This window comes from Lacerta agilis, chromosome 10, assembly GCF_009819535.1.
Source record: "Lacerta agilis isolate rLacAgi1 chromosome 10, rLacAgi1.pri, whole genome shotgun sequence".
NCBI classification, from domain to species: Eukaryota; Metazoa; Chordata; class Lepidosauria; order Squamata; family Lacertidae; genus Lacerta; species Lacerta agilis.
This window is the reverse complement of record NC_046321.1, coordinates 10,357,860-10,379,717: the sequence shown is the minus strand read 5'-3', so window position 1 is coordinate 10,379,717 and position 21,858 is coordinate 10,357,860. Positions and strand designations below refer to the sequence as shown.

The 21,858-nt window shown below is 47.7% G+C and overlaps 1 protein-coding gene across 2 annotated transcripts; it reads left to right on the top strand.

Annotated features, from left to right (window-relative positions):
* Positions 1-493: 493 nt before the first annotated feature.
* Positions 494-20,283, top strand: LDHB (lactate dehydrogenase B). Of its 2 annotated transcripts, none has more exons than XM_033161925.1 (8): positions 494-741; positions 8,052-8,183; positions 10,177-10,294; positions 13,157-13,330; positions 14,213-14,386; positions 17,286-17,403; positions 18,444-18,567; positions 19,880-20,283. In XM_033161925.1, exons 2-8 carry the CDS (start codon positions 8,058-8,060, stop codon positions 20,045-20,047), a joined length of 1,002 nt encoding a protein of 333 aa, XP_033017816.1. In that variant the 5' UTR covers positions 494-741; positions 8,052-8,057; the 3' UTR covers positions 20,048-20,283. The 2 variants fall into 2 exon arrangements, with proteins under 2 accessions (XP_033017816.1, XP_033017817.1); XM_033161926.1 differs by lacking the exon at positions 494-741 and adding an exon at positions 5,002-5,057.
* The last annotated feature ends 1,575 nt before the right edge of the window (positions 20,284-21,858 follow it).

Genomic DNA, 21,858 nt, shown 5'->3' with positions numbered 1-21,858 from the left:
AGAAGCCGGCAGCATTATTACGGCGCTCCACGTGGGAACTGTAGATCAGGGAGGTCTGCGCCTTTTGGAAACTACATTTCCCATGATTCCCCACCCCTGCTAAAGCAGTACAATATTGCTGCAACTGTATGGCGCAGGCGAGTTTATGAGACGCAGCCTGTGAAAATCGACGCCATAAATTAAAAGCGTCTTAAGGCACACACAGTATGTTTGTCTGCAACAGCCGCAGGCGGAGATCTAGAAGGCCTTTTCTGGCTTTGCCGGCGAGAAAAGGCCGGAATAAATAAATAAAAATGAGCCAGAACAACAAAGCTGCATTGTATGATCTGGCGGGGGTGCTGATGGCGTGAGCAGAGGCCCGGTGACCTCCCTCTCCTCCTGGGTGCAACCACCCACGTGGTCCTTTCTCTCATTTTTTATTTTTTGGCAAGGCGCAGGTGGAAGAAAAGGAAGGAATTTGGAGGACGGAGGCTGCGCTCACCAGCTTCACCCTTGGCGCGCCGTCCTTGAAGAGGATTGCGCGAGCCGAAGGGGCGGGCGGGGCTCTGGTTTCCAATCACAAAAGCGTAACCCGAGCAAAAGCGACGCGGAGCGGCTCCGGATCCGCCTCCTTCCCCTTGCCCGGCTGACATTGTCTTCTTTCCCCTCCTCCATCCAGGCTGTTCCTCAGCTGCGCTCCTCGTCTTCTCGTTGCTCCTGCTGCTGCTAAGCCGGTCGTAGGCGCACAAACAAACCCCAGAGGTGGGTATCACATAGCAAACGCACCGATCCTCTGCCGTTGTTTTTTTTTTTGGTGGGGGTGAGGAAGGGGTGGCCCTCCATCTTCTCCCCACCCCCCCAAAGCCTTTGGCAATGGAAGGTGGCCTCAAGCGCTTCAAATGGGTGGGGAGGGATCGGTGGGGGAGATATCTCCTGCGCATCGTGGCCTGGCACTCGCGTGTGCGTGTATGAATGTGAGAAAGGGTGTGTGCGGAGGTAAATCTCTTGCCCTCCGGGGTCTTGAGTCATCTCCCCCTCCCCATCTTTTCCTCCCGCTTTGCATCGTGTGTCCCCCCTCCCTTTTTTTTAAAGGTCAGTGCGGTTGCAAATATATATAGAGAGCTCATTTCCCCCCCAAAAAAACTCATCAAGGACTTACAAAAAACAAGAATGATGCAAAGAAAAGAGCGAGACTTTTTTCCCCTTTGCGTTGGAAAGAGGCTCCGGGTGGACGACCCTGCCCTGCTTTTTCTTTCCGCCCAGAGGAGCGGTGGTGGCCTAGTGGTTAGAGGCGCCCGCCCATCTTCCACTCCGCTTTTTCTTTTTAATCCCCGGGACAGGCTTGTTGCATTTTAAATGTTTGCAAGTTGCATTTTTAATTCTTCCTCGTAGAGGATTTCGGGCCGGCCTTGACTCAGCGGAGGAGGAGGAGGGGCCGGGCACAGAGGCAACCATCGCGGAAGACGCGGGGGAGGAAAAGAAAACTTGCTGCGCATCGCGGCGCCCCCCCCCCTTCCTCGTGCCTTCGCCGCGAGCATGTGCTTTGCCAAAGAGCGGGAGGGGAAGGGAAGCAATTAATTTTTATTTTATTTTATTTTATTGCAACAGCAGAATCCCCCTGGGTGCTTGAAATGGCTCTGCCAACTTGGGGTGGGATGCGTGCGTTCAAAACGGGGAGCATCCGCTGTGGAAGGCTGCTCACCCCCTTTTGTAAGAAGGAAGAGGCACCCCAAAAAATGAAGGAACGCAGAGGCATCACGTGCCTAGGCGGGGGGACAGCGAAATACGCACATCCCTTGCCTTTTCTTAGCAGAATCGGGTGAGGCAGGCGGTGGAAAGCGCTTCCCGCTGAGCGCCCAGGCCGGGCCACATCCTGCGCGCCGTTGGAGCGCAAAACCTCGCACGATGCAGCCTGCAAGGCGCGTGCGCGTACTGTGGGAACGGGTGGCCACGTGAATCCGGAACGAAGCGGGGTTGGCATCCTGGACCGCACCACTTAGGGTGCGGGTGTTGTGGCTGCCACAGGCCATGAATGCCCCGTCCTGTAACAAAAGCCTCCCTATCTCAGTAGCTGGGGAAGAGCGCAACTGCACTGCCCTTCCATGATGCTGCTAGTTTTGCAGCGTGAATGGAGGTTTATCTTACGTCGGGGTGGAGGATTTTGGGGGGTATATATGACCCCTGCACATTTGTGGTACGGTCCAGAGTTCTATAACTCAGAACAAGGGACATCAACGAGGTGCCCTCCAGATTATTATTTTTATTATATATTTATTTATACCCTGCCCCCCCCACTCCAGGCTGCTTATAGATAAAAATAAGACCAGCTAAAAAACAGTCAAATGTGGCTAGAATTAAAACTATGTAATCTATTAAAACACACAGCTGATTTCAGAAAAAAGAGCATGGCGCCATCCCGTTGGTTAAGATCAGTCTGCTCCCCAAAACCGGTTGGAATAAAAAGCTTTTCAACTCCCTGCAGGAGGACGGCAAGGAGGGAGCCGGCAAGATTTTTACTCTGCTAGCTGGGGCTGTTGGGAGATGCACAAAAAAACAGGGGAGGGCATGAGAGAGGTGGAAAATGGTGCAGGAATAATACTTATTGCTATCGAGCATAAAACTTAGGAACGAGGAAGGAGCAAGATCTTCCAAAGCCGCCAGACCTCTTTTTTGGTTGGAGAAAAAAAAAAAAGAGGAAGATAAGGATTGAGGCACCCCTTTGAGGCCTAGTTATTTTCAACTGGCTGAGAGAGGACCTGGGCAGTGGCTACTAGCCACAATGGCTGCTCTCTCCCATCCCAGTTGGTGGCAGTGCTAAATACCAGTTGCTGGAAACTGCAGGAGGAGAGAACGCTCTTGCTTGAAGGTTTCCCACAGGCACCTGGTTGGCCACTGTGAGAACAGGACGCTGGACTGGATGGGCCTTTGGCCTGATCCAGCAGGACCCTTCGCTCAGAGCTGCCTATACCAGCCTGTCTCAGCCTTGGGCCCTTAGACGTTCTTGGACTACAAATCCCATCATCCCTAGCTAGCAGGACCCCAGTGGTCATGGGTGATGGGAGTTGTAGTCCAAGTCCTGCATGGCAGGGGGTTTGAACTAGATGACCCTCGGGGTCCGTTCCAACTCTACAGTTCTATGACGTCTTGTGACCCAAGGCTGAGAAACGCTGGTGTGCACCGTTGGACTGCAACTGGTGGGTCTTGGACCAACAGATGGGCCCTCCATGTCTGGTTTAAGGGGAATCCTGGCTCTGCAAAGGCTGAAGACTACCAGCCTATGCCGAGGGCAGGCGGGGGGTGGGACATGAGTTTACAACCTATGGGGTACATTCCCTCATAGGCAATCTTCAGAGGGCCGCTTGCCAGTGGTGGAGGGGGCCAGAGGAAAAAAACTTTGGGTAGATCAACAAAGGTCATCCTTTGTACAGCAGGCCACATCCCATCCATGAAAAAATTAGACCAGGCTTCCTCAAACTCAGCTCTCCAGATGTTTTGAGACTACAATTCTCATCCTCCCTGACCACTGGTCCTGCTAGCTAGGGATCATGGGAGTTGTAGGCCAATTAACATCTGGAGGGCCGAGGTTGAGGAAGCCTGAATTAGACGGTTCTACAGAAGCACAGCTCTCCCCCAAGCTAAGAGGGATGGCTCTCTGCCATGGATGCTTTAGTTGAGATTCCTGCGTTGCGGGGGGTTGAACTAGATGACCCTCGGGGTCCCTTCCAACCCTACGATTCTGTCACAGTTCAGGGACACATCCCAGTCAGGGAGAAACATTCAAGGAGGGTGCATAGCTGGGCTGCTGAGAGGGGTAGCCTGTGGCAGAAGGGGGGGGGGGTCCTGAAGACCAGGCAGAGAGGTTTGGAGGGCCACATTTAAGAATAATTTGGCCCCTAGGCTGAGGTTCCCCCACCATTGCTCTCCACCGGCTGGCAGTGTTCTCCAAGGTTTTGGACGAGGGTCTTAAACTGGAGGTGCCGGGGATCAAACCTATGAGTTGGAATGCAAAGCATATGCTCTACCATTGAGCCCCCATCCCCCGGCCATAGTTTCCAGGACCCCCCCCTTTCCCACCCCCCTGAGAGCCACTGATCTGCATCGTATGCAACATGGAGATCAGAAATAAGCCTGGCTAGTTCAGCTGGTCAGAGCGTGGTGCTGATAATGCCAAGGTTGCAGGTTCGATCCCCGTATGGGACGGCAGCATATTCCCGCATTGCAGGGGGGGGTTGGACTAGATGACCCACAGGGTCTCTTCCAACTATTGTTTGGGTTCACGGGGGGCTCCCTTCCTGCTGCCTGTGGTGGAATGGTGCAGGAGAGATAACGCAGCCTTTGACTTCTCCCCCCTTCCCCGTTCCTATTTTGTCTGTTATTGTAGACTGTAAGCCTTTCTGGGCAGGGACCATGTCAGCTCCTTATGTTGCCAGCATGTCTTTGGTGCGTTAAAGCCAGTGGCAGCTCAGTATGAGTGACTTCACTTGCTTTCTTTACGTGTTCAGCACGTATAGCAACGGCAGCGGCAGTGACAGCGATAGCGACGGCAGTAGTTGGCCTCCTCCGTATCGGAGCCCTGAAGAGAAGGTAAGCAGGGAGAGCAGAGCAGCTTTGTATTTAAGTGGTTTCCTGGTCGCCATGGGCGATAAGTAAGTGTTTATAGGCGAGTGCGTGGCATAGCGTACAGGCGAATATCATAGTCACCAATCAGGGCCAGAGGAGAGGAAGCTCCTCCCACTAGAGAGCCAGTGTGGTGTAGTGGTTAAGAGCGGTGGACTTGTAATCTGGGGGACCGGGTTCGCGTCTCCGCTCCTCCACATGCAGCTGCTGGGTGACCTTGGGCTAGTGACACTTCTCTGAAGTCTCTCAGCCCCACTCACCTCACAGAGTGTTTGTTGTGGGGGAGGAAGGGATAGGAGAATGTTAGCCGCTTTGAGACTCCTTCAGGTAGTGATAAAGCGGGATATCAAATCCAAACTCTTCTTCTTCAGCAGCAGCAGCAGCAGCAACAGCAACAGCAACAGCAAAAACAGCAACAGCAGCAGCACTCTGCCCGCCTTCCACCAGATCCCAGCACATTAGTAAGTTTGTTTGTTTGCAAACTGGTAACTTTGGGGGGGGCTGATTTGCAATGCTGATGCAACTTTTTAAAAAGCAAACTTTACCAAACAGCATATGTATATTTAGTTAGTTTAATTAATTTATATGCTGCTTCGTATTTCAACAAACATACACCCCAAGGACCGCCTCTCTCCATATGAACTAACCCAGACTCTGTGTTCATCCTCTGAGGTCCTTTCTTGTGTGCCGCCTTCACGAGAGGTCCAGACAGGGTGGCAACACGGGAACGGGCCTTTTCTGTGGTGGCTCCCTGTTTGTGGAATGCTCTCCCCAGGGAGGCTCATCTGGCGCCATCATTACATGTCTTTAGGTGCCAGGCAGAAACATTCCTATTTACCCAGGCCATTGGGCTTTTAACTATTTATTCCTGCATTGCAGGAGGTTGGACTAGATGGCTCTTGGAGTCCCTTCCAACTCTACAATTTTATCGGTGGCCTTTTAGAAGTGGGTGGGAAGGTTTTGATGTGTTCCCCCCACCCCCCACTTGAATGTATTTACATGGGCTCTGTGTGTTTGCTTTCGCTTGGTTGGTTGTAAGTCACTTTGGGTTGCTTCGGGCAAGATAAAGCGACTAGCAATTAAATATGACAAGAGTTTATGCAACCAAACCTCTGAAAGCCAATAAAAGTCGTGGAAGAGGATGGAAAACGAAAAATGAATTGGTTAAGTCTGGATAAAATGGGCCAAGGACTTGGGCCATTTTATCGATATGGTGGCATGGGAAAAACTATGGAAAGTAAAATTGAAATTTATGGCATGTTATACATTAAAGGAAAACTACATGAAAATGATATGTGGGTGGTACCTGACTCCGAGTAAATTAGCCAAGACCTCGGCCCTCCAGATGTTTTTGGCCTGCAACTCCCATGATCCCTAGCTAGCAGGACCAGTGGTCAGGGATGATGGGGATTGTAGTCTCAAAACATCTGGAGGGCCGAGGTTGAGGAAGCCTGTATAAGACTGTGTCATATAAATGCTGGAAGTGGCAGCAGGCATAGAGGACCTTTTTTTAAATACGCGGTGGACTTGTAAAAAAGCAACAGGCTTTTGGGAAATGATACATAATGAATTTTAAAAGATGTTTAAAATCGTTATTTCCCTCCAAAAAGCCTGAAGCCTTCTTAACAGGAATAATAGGATGAGAAGGGCCCCCCCCCCCCCGCAAAGATGGTCAAATTGTTTATGTATGTGACCACAGCAGCCAGAGTTCTGTACATACAGAAATGGGAAGAAAGCGAGGTTCAAGGAAAAGAGGATCGGATTTTAACGAACTATGTGGAGGTGGAGAGATTGACGGCGAAAATTGGAGACCAAAGCGAAGAAAGGTGTATGGAAGAATGGAAATTCCTTTCGGACTATTTAAAACAGTATTCTAGCCAAATGAAATCACGAGCAGGTCTTGGAGTACCTTGGAAATTGGAACGGAATCTGTTCTGGAAGTCCGTTCGACTTCCAAAACGTCTGGGAACCAAGTCGCGGCTTCCGATTGGCTGCAGGAAGTTCCTGCAGCCAATCGGAAGCCACGGAAGTTGCGTCGGATGTGCGGGTTCCAAAGAACGTTTGGAAACCAGAACAATCATTCGGGAGCCAAAACGTTCAACTCCCAAGGCGTTTGAAAACCAAGGTATGGCTGTATAAGCAAGGGAAGGATATAAATGAATGCAATAAATGAATTATGTATAAGTACCAGCAGGAAATTGTTGGTGGAGAAACATCATGGCTGTAAGGATGGGAAGTCGAATTGCTAAGGAAAGGGTATAACGTGGATTGTGTGGTGTGTTAGCCTCCCTCACTATTAACTTCTCGGAGAAGTTTAAAAATATTCCTGTTTATACAGGCACGGACAGGTTTCTGTCCAAGGCAACCCTGAAATTATTAGTTTGAGAGCAGGTGGTTGCTTTTAGGAGTTTAAAACTTTTTTTTAAAGAAGTTTTAATTGTGTTGATACGGTTACCACCCTGGGCTCCTTTCGCGGAAGGTGTGAGTTTTAAATCAAACTAGGTAAAAGTAAAGGGACCCCTGACCATTAGGTCCAGTCGCTGACGACTCTGGGGTTGCGGCGCTCATCTTGCTTTATTGGCCATGGGAGCCGGTGTACAGCTTCTGGGTCATGTGGCCAGCATGACTAAGCCACTTCTGGCGAACCAGAGCAGAGCACGGAAACGCCGTTTACCTTCCCGTCGGAGTGGTACCTATTTATCTACTTGCACTTTGACGTGCTTTCAAACTGCTAGGTGGGCAGGAGCTGGGACCGAGCAACGGGAGCTCACCCCGTCGTGGGGATTCGAACCACCAACCTTCTGATCGGCAAGCCCTCGGCTCTGTGGTTTAGACCACAGCGCCACCCGCATCCTTAAATCAAACTAATAGTTATGTAATTAAGGCTCTGCATCTTCTAACGCCTTTTAGGCACCTCTGTACCGGTGCAAATTAACGGCAATGCCTCGAAAAAGTATTTGCTGGGCCAAAAAATAATAATCCTGTGTGGCTGGGCTAGGACCAGGGAGACGCTGCTCTATATCCCTGCTTAGCCATGGGCCAGCCATCATCTCATCGTGAGAATACAATGGATCAAGGGAAGAAGACCTGTGCATCACTCTGTCCTTGAAGGGAAGGCAGAACTAAAATGAAATGGGAAGGTACTCAAAGGAACAGCTGAGACTCCACAATTTGTGGCGTTATGCACCCACATGTTGAGAAACCGCTGGCAGGTGTTGCAAGTTTGAAGGGCAAACGTAAATGGGTAGAAATGAATTCGTCTGGTGGCCACGTGCTGTGTTTTGCCAGTCTCCTTTCAAGCTCTCCCTGTTTATTTCTCAACTGCATATTGGTAGGAACTGGAGTCTTATTTTGAAAGCACTTGAGGACCTTGCTTTGGTGTTTTTTGTTTTTGAAGAAGGTGGAAAGCGTCCTTTGTTCCATCTGGTTTCTCTTCTTCTTTTTTTTTTTTGCAGAAAAAAATGGCTTCGCTCAAGGATAAATTGATCACACCCGTGACACAGCCGGCCACCAAGCCAAACAACAAAGTCACCGTGGTAGGAGTCGGTCAAGTTGGGATGGCTTGTGCCATCAGTGTCCTGGAAAAGGTCAGTGTGGGTGTGTGCGTGTGTTTGGGTGGGATAAATGGCCAGACCTTAGTGCAAAAAAATACCGTATATTCCGGCGTATAAGACGACCCCCAACTTTTCCAGTTAAAATATAGAGTTTGAGATATATTCAACCTCAGATTTTCCACCCGGCGTATAAGACGACCCCCGACTTTTGAGAACATTTTCCTGGATTAAAAAGTAGTTTTATACGTCAGAATATACTGTAATAATGATCTGGTTAATAGGTTCATCCATGCAAGTGGTACCCAGGGGCAGAAGGATGATGGAAGCTGTCATCCAGCAACATCTAGAGGAGCAAGATGCAGCTTCTTCGGTTAGGAATGCAGGCAGCTGCTTTATGCAGAGTCAGACCATGGGTTGATCTAGTTCATTTGCACTGTCTGGCAGCGGCCTTCCAGGATCTCCGATGAGGACCATTCCCGGTCCTACCTGGAGATTCTTGGGACAGAACTTGGGATCATGCAAAACAGATGCTCCATCACCTTCCCTTTAAGTCAACTTCATTGTAAGTGATTAACTGACAGGGGTCAGCAAACTTTTTCAGCTGGGGGCCGGTCCACCATCCCTCAGACCATGTGGGGGGACAGATTATATTTTGAAAAATATATATATATATGAACAAATTCCTATGCCCCACAAATAACCCAGAGATGCATTTTAAATAAAAGCACACATTCTACCCATGTAAAAACACGCTGATTCTTGGACCGTCCCTGGGCCGGATTTAGAAGGCGATTGGGCCAGATCCGGCCCCCGGGCCTTAGTTTGCCTACCCATGGACTAATGGTTAGTCAAAGAGGGCTGACATGGTGACATCCAGGCATCATCATGCTCCCAGCTCCCACCAGCTCCAGCAAGCATGACCAATGGTTAGGAAAGATTGGAACTGGGACTCCAGAACCATCTGTTGGGCACTGGGTTGGGTGCCTCTAGGTTACTCCTTTTGCAGCAAAAGGGAAATGTGATGGGTGGGCTTCTTTAGAGATATAACAGCCAGTGTGAGGAACATACGGGTTCCTCCTGTTGCAGCTTGACTGTAACTCCCATTGTCCTTGATGGCTGGGCTCTGGTGGGAGTTGTGGAGCTCCAACAGGCTTCCCATCCTTGCCTTTGTAAGTTCCAAGGGCTAGAATCCACATGATTCGATTCCAGGACTTGGGATAGCTCAGTTGGTAGAGCATGAGAGTCTCGGGGTCATGAGTTCAAGCCCCATGTTGGGCAAAAGATTCTTGCATTATTGCAGAGGGTTGCAGTATATGACCCTTGTGGTCCCAATTCTATGACTCTATGAATATATATAGAGGTGCATGAAGTATATTCTTTTTTTTGTAATTAACCGTCAATTGGACACCTTGATGCTCAGCGGGCTACCAAATTTGCACGAATTTGACCAGGCTGAGCAGAGGCTCTGTGCTGTACAACTCCTCCCCTGATGATCAGTATGTGCACGGAGTCCCTTTTCACGTTAGCTGAATGCGTGACCGAGGTGTCATGGGCATCTGCGGTAGGAGAGCAAACCCTGGATTTAACTTAGCCCGAAGCAAATCAAGTCAGAACTCGTACCATTTTTTTGCTGGCGCGCACATGCACACACACACACACACACACACACAAAAACATATATACTTTTCCTCTGCTATAACGCAAGAAGGTTTGGGTGCTGTTTGGACGCAGGATAGACCTCCTCTAGACCTGTGATTAGAAATATCGGAAGCTCACAAACACTCCCTTGCATGAGATAAATAATTATACGACCTTGCTTAGATATCTGAAGGCAGACCAAGGGAAGTATCGGGACACTTTTAATGTGTGATGTTCCTCTGTGATGTTGTGTTTCTGTATATTGTGTTGGGAGCCTCCCAGAGCAGCTGGAGCAACCCAGTCAAATGGATGGGGGTACATCATCAACATCATCATCATCTTTCATATACTTAACACCTGTGGGGTTTTTTTTCACCTTCGCTGCCAGGGTCTCTGCGATGAGCTTGCACTGGTTGATGTCCTGGAAGACAAACTGAAGGGAGAAATGATGGACCTTCAGCATGGAAGCTTATTTCTTAAGACACATAAGATCGTAGCGGGCAAGGGTAGGTTTTATATTATATCTTACCGCCACGTGAGCCCGGTGGGGGAGAGCCGGACGTATGTCCTTACTCAGCAGGTCACATTGGGAAACATAAGTTTGAAGGCCACTTTCCCTCAGCTCCTTAAGAGTGGAAGGCCACAACTTGCCTGGTAGCCATAGATGATCAGAAATACATGCAGGCGAGCAAGGAGGAGAAGACCACTGTCCTCCAACAGTCTCCTTCATAAAAAAACCAAAAGAAAATACAACAAAAATACAACAAAAATCAACTGTATTCACTATAATCATTCTAATCCTTAACATTGTTAATTGACTTCCTCTTGTCCTCTCCTTCTGCGTTCACTGTAGAACATCGTTAGTAATTTCTTAACATTATATAATCATCATTCATGCCTTATCTTATTCTAAATCTAATTTCCTTAACAAACTTCTATCTTATTTAATCTTATCTATTTTCCCTAACTGTAGCCTAACATATCTTCTAGTTCAATTCTCAAATACTAATCTTCGCATAAGTTTTCAAATATTCTTTAAATTTCTTCCAATCTTTCTGTACCGCTTCGTCCCTCTAGTCTCGGAGTTTCCCGGTCAGTTCTGCGAGCTCCATATATTCAATCATTTTCATTTGCCAATCTTCCACCGTTGGTATCTCTTTAGTTTTCCAGTTTTTAGCTAGTAAAATCCTTGCAGCTGTTGTAGCATACATAAAGACTGTCCTGTCCTCTTTTGGAATTTCATAGTTGGCCATGCCCAGTAAGAAGGCCTCTGGTTTCTCACTAAATGTGTTTTTCAACACTTTTTTCAATTCGTTATATATTTTCTTTTTCTTTTTTTTAAACAGAGTTTATTAGCGTTTTCATAATATAACACAAACCCAAACCCACACCTACAAATACAAAAACAAATACAAATACACATAATGCCAGGATTCTTCTTCTTGTTTGTATACCTTACATAAAAAAAAAAATTCTAGTTCTGAATCTTGACTTTTGACTTCCCCCGCCTTTTCACCTTCGGTTTTAAATCGATATACTACTTTCTTAACATCTTTTCTCTATAAAAAAAAACTTTAACTTTAATTAAAGATAACACAATTATCTTGATCTTTCTATTATAACAAAAATCTTAACCAAATATTCTTATAAAGACTAAACTTATTTCTTCTGTCCTTTATCATGCTGCTTTTAACTTAAAATTCAATATCTCCCTACTTGTTTAAAATAAACTTATAATTAACAGACTTCACTCTCCGATTTCAGATACCATGACAGACCATTTGGAATATACATTTAATACTTCAACCCACTCCCCCTCTGTCCATTGTCTTTCTCTGTCTTTCACCAGAACCGGATCTCAAATTCTCTTCTTCTAAATGTCCACAGATCCAGGCAGCATTCACAACAGACCTTGCATCAAGCTTCAGGGTGTCCATCACTTCTTTTTTGGGCTCCTCCGTTTCTTTGTACCATACTTCTTCTTCTTGTAGAAATCTTAATTCCATGTCCCTTGCCCCCGAGCTCCCACCTCGGGGTCTGGATATTGTAAATTTTCCCGTTCCGGGGCTGCCACCCCCAGAAATCGGTTCCTTTTCCCGGAGTTGCCCAGCCATTTCAAACCATCCTTCAATCAATTCGTTATATATTTTCTCCCAGAAGTCTCTTACTTTAGGGCATGTCCACCACATATGGAAGAAGGTACCTTCTATCTGTTTGCATTTCCAACATTCTTTCCTTATGGAGCCACCTTTGCAGTTCCAATAGATTGTGAAAGGTCTTTATTTGTGGTATCCGCTGGGATGTGGAATTCCCCCACCCCATAGAGGTGCACCTGGCACCTTAATTATGTAACTTTTGGCATATGCAGAAGACACACCTGTTTACTCTGCCCTTTGACACTCAAGATGTGTGTTTTCAGGGCTCTACCTATTCCTGTAACTGCAACATATTCTAACTTTTTAAACTTAATGATAACCTACCCTGGGACCTACTGGTAAAGGGCCGATAATAAATGTAATGATAACCATTGGTTATCATTTTTATTTTGTACACCACTTCAATTTTTTTCTTTCTTTTTAGTATTATGTGTAAAATGCTTGTAAATAAATAGTGGCTTGTCCCAAAGTGTCCCAATGAACTTCAGGGCTGAGTGGGTATTTGAACCTCCCTTCCCCCTGGTTCCCATTTGACACCCAGCTGTTGGGCCTCCAGATGTTGTTGAACACCAGCTCCCATCAGTTCATCAAAACAAAATAAAAAATAAAAAAACTCCTTCCAGTAGCACCTTAGAGACCAACTAAGTTTGTTCTTGGTATGAGCTTTCGTGTGCATGCACACTTCTTCGGATACACTGAAACAGAAGTCACCAGACCCTTATATATAGTGAGAGAGTAGGGAGGGGTATTACTCAGAAGGGTGGTGGGAATGGGGGATTGGCTGATAGGAGTGGAAAACCTGTTGACGACTGCAGGAAAAAGCAAGGGGTGAGATGGCTAAAGATAGCTTTGTCATGTATAATGAGATAAGAATCCAATGTCTTTGTTCAGACCAGGTCTCTCCATGGTAATACCCCTCCCCACTCTCTCACTATATATAAGGGTCTGGTGACTTCTGTTTCAGTGTATCTGAAGAAGTGTGCATGCACACGAAAGCTCATACCAAGAACAAACTTAGTTGGTCTCTAAGGTGCTTCTGGAATGAATTTTTTTTATTTTTTATTTTGTTTTGACTATGGCAGACCAACACGGCTACCTACCTGTAATCAGTTCATCAGTTGGGGATGATGGGAGCTGTCGTCTGACAACTGGAAGGCCGCAGAATGTTGCCCTGGCTCCCGATAAACTTCTCGGTTACATTTTCGCCTGCAGATTACGCAGTCACCGCTAATTCCAAGGTTGTCGTCGTGACTGCCGGAGTCCGCCAGCAGGAAGGAGAGACTCGCCTGGACTTGGTCCAGAGGAACGTGAACGTCTTCAAGTTCATTATCCCGCAGGTTGTGAAACATAGTCCGGACTGCATCATCCTGGTTGTTTCGAACCCAGGTAAATTGGGCTTTCAGTTAAAGCAGCCCCCGTAGCTAGATCAGGGCCTTTTATATGTCTGAAATGTTTCTTGCACTCACTGCCAGTCGAGTTCCAGAGCCTGGTTGCAATTCAGACAAACCCAGATGCACAAGGCAGCCGCTTCAGTAAACAAGAAATAAATGTGGATCCTGGCATCCTCGCTTAAGCCAGCCTTCCCTCACCTCCTGCTCTGCAGGTTTCTTTGCGTTACAACTCCCCATCAGTTGCGGCGAACGTGGAAAGGGCAAGGTTGTGGTGGAAGGCTGGCTTAAAATTCTTTGCATTGATTGTCAGCAGGAGTTGCATCTTGAGCATTCTGGACCAAAAGATGCAGTTTGTGCACTAATTCCCAGAGTTCCCTGGGAAGAGGGATTTGCTGTTAAACCACTCTCGAAATTGTTGCTCTGTGAAGAAGAAGAAGAAGAAGAAGAAGAGTTTGGATTTGATATCCCGCTTTATCACTACCCGAAGGAGTCTCAAAGCGGCTAACATTCTCCTTTCCCTTCCTCCCCCACAACAAACACTCTGTGAGGTGAGTGGGGCTGAGAGACTTCAGAGAAGTGTGACTAGCCCAAGGTCACCCAGCAGCTGCATGTGGAGGAGTGGAGACGCGAACCCGGTTCCCCAGATAACGAGTCTACCGTTCTTAACCACTACACCACACTGGCTCTCTGTGAAGGCAATGGGAGTCACCTAACAACTCTCGGCACCCTTAGCAAACTACAGCTCCCAGGATTCTTTGTGGGAAGCCATATCTGTTTAAAGTGGTATCATAGTGCAGTGCAGTGCAGTGCAGATGGGGCCAGAGAGCTGACTCTTGAGTGCACCAGCCCCTCATCCTGTCTCTCCTCCTTTCCCCAGTGGATATCCTCACCTACGTTACGTGGAAACTGAGCGGGCTGCCTAAGCACCGTGTCATCGGCAGCGGTTGCAACCTCGATTCCGCCCGGTTCCGTTTCCTGATGGCTGAAAAGCTGGGCGTCCATCCCACCAGCTGTCACGGTTGGATCCTGGGAGAACACGGCGATTCCAGCGGTGAGCAGCGTTGTCCGAAACTTGCAGCGATCCCATAGGGCAGTGTTCTGCAACCTTGGGTCCCCCATCATCCACAGCCTGTTTGGCCGATGATCAGGGATAGGAATAGGAATAGGAATAGGAATAGGAATAATTTATTATTGGCCAAGTACATTTTCCAACATACTTGGAATTTGTTTCGGCTACATTGCAATGTAAACATACAGACACTGTTCCTCTCACAATACAAAGAAGTAAAGAAACCCCACCCATATTTTACCTCCCCTTAAGCTATACAACTACGAATTTAACAATTTAATGGCACAAGGGAAAAAACTATTCTTGTGCCTGGCTGATTTTGTATATGAAGTCCTGTAGCGACGTCCAGATGGAAGTAAATCAAGCAGATGATGACCGGGATGTAAAGGATCTGCTACAATTCTCTCTGCTCTCTTCCTTACTCGGGTAGCATAAATTGTCTCTATTGAAGGCAAGCTAACACCAATTACCCTTTCTGCAAGGGATGGTGGGAGTTGTAGTCCAATGGCAGCATCCAGCAACGCAAGACTGAAGAACACTGCTGGGGGAAAACATTTGAAGCTGCTGTATACCAAGTCTTTCTAAGCTAGCTCTATGTCTACTCCCAGGTCCTTTTGGGGCAGGGCAGGGGAGATGGTCCACTCTTGTGACTTGTTACACTCTTCAGAGAGGGTGGGGAACTAGAGCTGGGAACTATTGCTTCAACAATGACTGCTCCGACTTAAATTGAAGTTGAGACTCTGCCCCTTCCTGGTTCTGAGCCAAGCCCTGATCTGAGCAGGCGATTTCACAAGCTCGCCCCTCCTCCGAGATAGAGTCATGTGTGGCTAATTGGCAGTCCTGAAAGCTTTCTCCTGGTGTGCACAGACTGCTCCTGGAGGAGATGGGGGCAAGGGGTAAGATCCAGCCAGGGAAAGGTAAAGGGACCCCTGACCATTTGGTCCAGTCACGGATGACTCTTGGGTTGCGGCGTTCATCTCGCTTTACTGGCCGAGGGAGCCGGCATACAGCTTTGGGGTCATGTGGCCAGCATGATTTAAGTCGCTTCTGGCGAACCAGAACAGTGCATGGAAATACCGTTTACTTTTCCGCTGGAGCAGTACCTATTTATCTACTTGCACTTTGACGTGCTTTCAAACTGCTAGGTTGGCAGGAGCAGAGACCGAGCAACGGGCGCTCGCCCCGTCAATGGGGATTTGAACCGCCGACCTTCTGATTGGCAAGCCCTAGGCTCTGTGGTTCAGCCCAAAGCGCCACCCACGTCGAGATCCAGCCAGGAGATCAGTGAACAAGTGTGGAGTCCTCCAGCCTTGTGGCTACCATATCTGAGACCTCATGGTCACTGAGGGTCTTCTAGAGGAGGGTCCTGGTTCACCTGCTGCAAGGAGACCTTAGAGGTCCAGGCAGGGCTGACAGCTTCCTGCTGGGTACCACTTTAACAGGAAGTGCTAGAGATTGAAGCAAAGCCTGTTCCCCCTCTTAATTTTTTATTTCATGGGGAAAGGCCATAGCTCAGTGTTTGAGGAGTTCCCGGTTCCATTCCTTAGCATCTCCTGTTAAAACGTTGCCAGGTAGCATGTGATGCGAAGGACTCCTGCCTGAATCCCCGGAGAGCAGTCTCGAATCACGGGAGGCGAGAGCTGAACTTACAAATAATTTTTTCCTGTGCTTATTTATGGAGCAGATCTGCGCATCTCTCTTTTCCTGCCCAAAGCAGTTAACATCGAGCAAGGAAAGCAAACAACCCCATTGTTGGAAATAGTTCAAACACTGCCGTGAGAGATAAAATCAACTATAGCAGGGAAAGCTATATCCCTTTCCAATCAAGTTGGGGTTTTTTTCTAGTTGGACTTGTTGAGTTCCCGGTCTCTTTCTGTGTTGTACAGAAACACGTGCGTGCCTTTGGACAGTAGCCAGAACGAATAAAGTATTATTTATTTGAATGGTACAGAACATAGGAACATGGCATTGAAGTCAGAGCATTGACCTTAGCTCAGCATAACCTCACTGCCTGGCTGTGGCTCTCCAGGATTACAAACAGGGCATTCTCGGTCCTACCTGGGATCTTCTGAATGCAAAGGGGATGCTCAGCCTCTGATCTGTAAGCCCCAGTACATATATGAATGTAGGAAAGAAGCTGCCCCATAGCGAATCAGACTATTGGTCTATCTAGCCCAGCTCCCCAGGGGCTTCAGGCAGGACATCCCCAGCCCAATAGGATATAGAACCGTAGAATTCTGGAGTTGGAAGGTACCCCGAGAGTCATCTAGTCCAACCCCCTGCAATGCAGGGATCTCATCCATGGCAGATGGCCATCCAACCTCTGCTTAAAAACCTCCAAGGAAGGAGGAGAGCCCACCACCTCCCAAGGGAGACCGTTCCACTGTCAAAACAGCTCTCGTTGTCTGAAAGTTCTTCCTGACGTTTAGCCAGGGTCTCCTTTCTTGTAACTTGGATCTGTTGGTTTGGGTCCTACCCTCTGGAGCAGAGGAAAACCAGCTTGCTCCCTCTTCCATGTGACAGCCCTTGAGATATTTGGAGATGGCTATCATATCTCTCAGTCGAAACAAAATAAAAAAAATTATTTCCAGTAGCACCTTAGAGACCAACTGAGTTTGTTCTTGGTATGAGCTTTCGTGTGCATGCACACTTCTTCAGATATCTCTCAGTGTCTTCCTTTCCAGGCTAAACGTAACCCAGCACGCCAGGGATTTATCCTGGAACCTCCAGAACCTATAATAATAATAATTTATTATTTATACCCCACCCATCTGGCTGGCTTCCAACAAAATATTAAAATACAATAGTCTGTTAAACATTAAAAGCTTTCCTAAACAGGGAACCTAGCATAACCTGGGCTGTTTTATTCTTGTCGTTGCAGTGGCTGTCTGGAGTGGGGTTAACGTCGCAGGTGTTTCCCTCCAGCAGCTAAACCCTGACATGGGGACTGAACAAGATCCGGAGGGCTGGAAGAAAGTCCACAAGGAGGTGGTTGACAGGTAAGGTGCATTGGAGATGACCGAGGTTGGCAGATGCAACATCAGTCTTTACGAGGGTTGCTTTTTTTGAACATGTGTGTATAAGGGATGTGGGCAAGCGATAGTCTCGGCAAACTTGAAACCTCCAAAATCCATGGTCAGTACATTCATCACAAAAACTGTGAGCAGTTTTTTTAGTTCACTGGAGTACATAATCAGCCAAAATTGTTAATTCATAACGATACCTCCTGGTTCCCCCTGGCATGGAGAGAAGCGGTACAGGCTCCTCTGGGAACGACTGCTTAGTTGTTGCTTTACGATGAGTTTTTAAAGGGGAGGGACGTGACTCTGTAGAGGTTGGTGGTGCCCAAGACAGTCACCTGCCACCTCTAGGCCTGATACGAAGTGGGTTCTGAGCCTGGTTGGAATGGGGCCACACGTTTTGAGTGGAGATTTGGTTGTTCATATTTCAGACATGCACCATTCAAAATCTCGTGCCTACTAACTGATTTAAACCTGCTGAAGTTTCATGCACGTACACACCCCACACCTACGATTAGAGCAGAGGTGGGGAACTGGATCTTCTCTCTCTCCCACCCACTAGGGAGAGGAATTGCCCAGCTGCCAGTCACCTGAAGTCATAATGACGTCCTCAGAATGTGCAGGCAGAGACTCTTGCTTTGCAAGCCCTGTCAACCAGCTGATTGTCGGGGCTTGCAAAGCACTTTTCAGGTGGAAACCCCCTTAAATCCCTATCTTCTCTTTACCTGCCCTTCACAGGTGAGGGGCAGGTGGCTGTGGCTTGGCCAAAACAGCCTTGCAGGCCAGACAGGGAGAACTGGCAAGCCTAATTTGTTTCATAGGACAGACGTTCCCACCTCTGTACTAGAGTGTCTCCTCCTTTAGTGGGACTTTTCCTGGTACTAGTTCCCCCCAGAATTACAAATGCCATCATTTCTCTTTCTTCTTTCTTGCCATGACGATGTTTTGCTGTTTCCTTGCTATCTTTCACAACCACTTTATGTGGTCTAACTGGGCTTTCTGCGATGTGTATTTGGTAGTGCCTATGAAGTGATCAAGCTGAAAGGATACACCAACTGGGCCATTGGCATGAGTGTTGCCGACCTACTGGAGACCATCTTCGGGAACCTTTGCCGAGTTCATCCAGTGTCCACTATGGTAAAGGTAAGGAACGTTAATAGCTTGGTTGTGTTTCTGCCCTTTGCTATATTTTGTCCCTGCTTCCTGGTGGGAAATAGAGAAATGGGGATGAACAGTTCCCCCTCCGCCTTTTCATTTCCTGGGTGCTCAGTGCAGAAGATTTGGGGGATGCGGACTGCGTTTGCAGAGCAGTCTAGGTCGTAACAGCTGCATCATGGGTTAGGTTCCCCAGGTGCAAGGACTGGGTTTACTCAGTAGACTGGAATGGTGGTCTCTTCCGTAAGTATATTATTTCTGTATCAGTTTGTTGGTGGGACGTGTTATGGGACTGGTTGGCTGCAAAGGAATAGTGGGAGCAACCAGCTGGGGAAACCCCAAAGGAAGAAGGCTCAGAGCCCAGGAAGTGGTGGTGGGACCACAATGAGTGCTCAGAGGGAGAAAAGGGAGAAGACTGGAAAGAGGAGGTGTCAGAAGCTGAAAAGGTAACAGGGCTTAGTGAGCTGGGGGGGGGGGTCAGTGGCAGAGAGAAGTCCAGACTCAGAAGCAGGAGAGGAGGGAAGCAAAGATGCAGAGATGAGTGCAGTTGAAGATTCCTGCTGCAACAAACTCCACTCCCCCTTGGTCGCCCAGAACCAGGAGAGGCATGAAGGGGGAGAGTCTGTGACAGAGAGAGATCTAGAATCAGAGGCAGAAGCTGAAGCAGGAGAGGAGGGCGGCCAGGAGGCCGAGATGAGTCAGGCTGGTAAAGAGACATGGGTGTGTTTCCTCCTGCTGCTACAAGCTGTTCTCATCCCTGTTCTCCCAGAACCAGAAGGGGGCTGAAATGGGTGGAACTGTAGCAGACTGCACACAGGCGCAGTCTCTGATTGCTTGGAGAAAGTCCTGGAGAGGAGGGGACTTAGATGGCCGTGAGGAGGCTGGGACTTTGAGTCTCATCAACCGATTCATGGGACCAGACCTACCAGCGATGAGCTGCTGTGCTCATTAGGGCTGACATTTCATCACGTCTGTGGCGATTGTGTTTTTGCTAATAGAGTTAACTCCAACTTTGAATGGTGTGATTTACTGCTGGCTCGCTCTTTGACAGGATGTCGCTAGTGCACGGATATCGGAAAGGATTTACGACTAATTGAGCAGTATGTAAACATGAAACAAACAAATGGAAGAAAGGTCTCTTAGCTTAGGGTCACAACTGCTGTATCAACCCAAACTGGTGAAAGCCGCTTCCGGCCATGGAAGCCACCTGAGCCCTTCCCACTCAGGGCGAAGAGATTTGGCTGCTCGTGTTAAGAGGTATCTCCTAGTTTCCAACTTCTCTCTTAAATCTTCCTTGCAGGGCATGTATGGCATTGAAAACGAAGTGTTCCTGAGCCTGCCGTGTGTGCTGGGGTCTGTCGGCTTGACCAGCGTGATCAACCAGAAGCTGAAGGACGACGAGGTGTCCCAGCTCCAGAAGAGTGCCACCACGTTGTGGAACGTCCAGAAGGACATCAAGGACCTGTAGGCTTAGGAGGGCCGCCTTCCCACCAGTAGCAGCAGCAGCAGCAGCAGGAATGATAACCAACGTCCAAAGTTGGACCCCGCAATTTTGCGCGAGCCTCTCTAGCGTATCTCCGTAGCTGAGCTTCCAGTAATCAACCCCAAAACCGTACGAGTTTTCACCCACCACGGTTAAGATGTGTGCTTGGTGTAACGCAGACCTTTTCAAACTAAATAAAACCAGCTCTTTTGTGTGTGCTCCATTCTTGCAGTGGGTGCTCTTTTTATAATAATAATAATAATAATAATAATAATAATAATAATAATAATAATAATACAAAACCTCAGCATTCAGATTCTATGTATGTGATGACGGGGTTGGGGGATAGAATTCTCCAAACATCTACAATCCGGCAGCTTTGCATTTATTATTATCCGGGTGATTAATATTACAAGAAGATGCTAATTTTCTGCTTTTCTGTAGGGTTGTATGTGACTAACTCATACGAGTAGACCCGTTGAAATCAACAGACCTTGGTTAGTTAGTTAATTGAAATGTCTGAAAAAAGATTACTTTGCATGCAGGGAATGTCCCTAATTCACCAAGAGTTTGAGGCCCATTGGCTACTCTCACTTGGTTTAGCCGGCCAGTTTCTAGGAGCCACAGGTGAGAGCTGAGTTCAGGGTGGGTACCAAAGGTGGACAAACTGCCTCCGAAGGAACACTGTGTGTCCCCCACCAGATGCACTAGCCCTCCCCTCTTAACACCCCATAAAGCCCACATCGTACAAAGCCCTAAACACCCTAGGCCAGGCACCCCCAAAATCAGCCCTCCAGCTGTTCTGGAACTACAATTCCCATCATCCCTGATCACTGGTCCTGTTAGCTAGGGATGATGGGAGTTGTAGTCCCAAAACAGCTGGAGGGCCAAATTTAGGGATGCCTGGTCTAGGACTAGCTTAAGTCAGGAGAAGGAGTACCGGTAAGTTTAAAAAGTGAAGGACCATATTATCTCTGGCACTGGTCAGATCACTGATCATCTGGAGAAGCCCCACTCATATTTGTTTAGTTTCCATGTGAACTCTCGGCACCAGTATTTCAGAACGCTTCCCCCATTGATAGCAAACCGGCACCTACGATTTTGCTGTTTTGCTTCCTGCTGAAAACACGTTACGTTTCTTAGGAGTTTTTAAGAGAACTAATTTGATTCAGTGGTGGTCATTTGCTCTGTATTTTATAATCCTATGCTAATGCGGCGGCTTCATGCAGTGACATATTTTTATGAGTTGGCACTTTCACCAATATGACTCTTATTTCACCAATATCTCCCTACGATCCAGTAGCATATAAAGCAGAGAGGAAAACTGACAAACAGTGCGTGTAAGAAGAACAATCTGAGTCATTTCCTTCAGGATCTATAAATTGTCTCTGACCCTGTTTTTAAAAGGCCTGTCCGAACCTCAACAATGGTGAATTTCTGCCTTGTTCACTGCAGATAAAAGGGATTCACAAATGCTTGATTAGTCAGTGTCAAACTCCTGGATAGATAAAACAGAATTGACAGGTGGGGCGGGATACAGTTGTATTTATAAACTGGGAAAGAGAGGCTGTGGCTCAATAGTCGAGCATGTTTTGCATGCAAAAGGGTCCATGTTCAGTTCCCAGCATCTCCAGAAAGGGAAATGCCTGAAATCTTGGAGAGCCAGCCAGAGTTTTTTGATTTCTGCATTTCAGGGAGTTGGACCAGATGATCCTCAGAGTCCCTCTACAATTCTCCGATTCTGTATACAATATGGACATGACTGAACCAGGTGGGGCCATGGTCTGATCTAGTAT

Bases quoted from the DNA above. Each gene is read 5' to 3' on its own strand.
- LDHB (XM_033161925.1), top strand. From the start codon at position 8,058: ATGGCTTCGCTCAAGGATAAATTGATCACACCCGTGACACAGCCGGCC. The intron at 8,184-10,176 runs GTCAGTGTGGGT...CTTCGCTGCCAG, and splicing joins CCATCAGTGTCCTGGAAAAG to GGTCTCTGCGATGAGCTTGC. The intron at 17,404-18,443 runs GTAAGGTGCATT...TGTATTTGGTAG, and splicing joins CACAAGGAGGTGGTTGACAG to TGCCTATGAAGTGATCAAGC.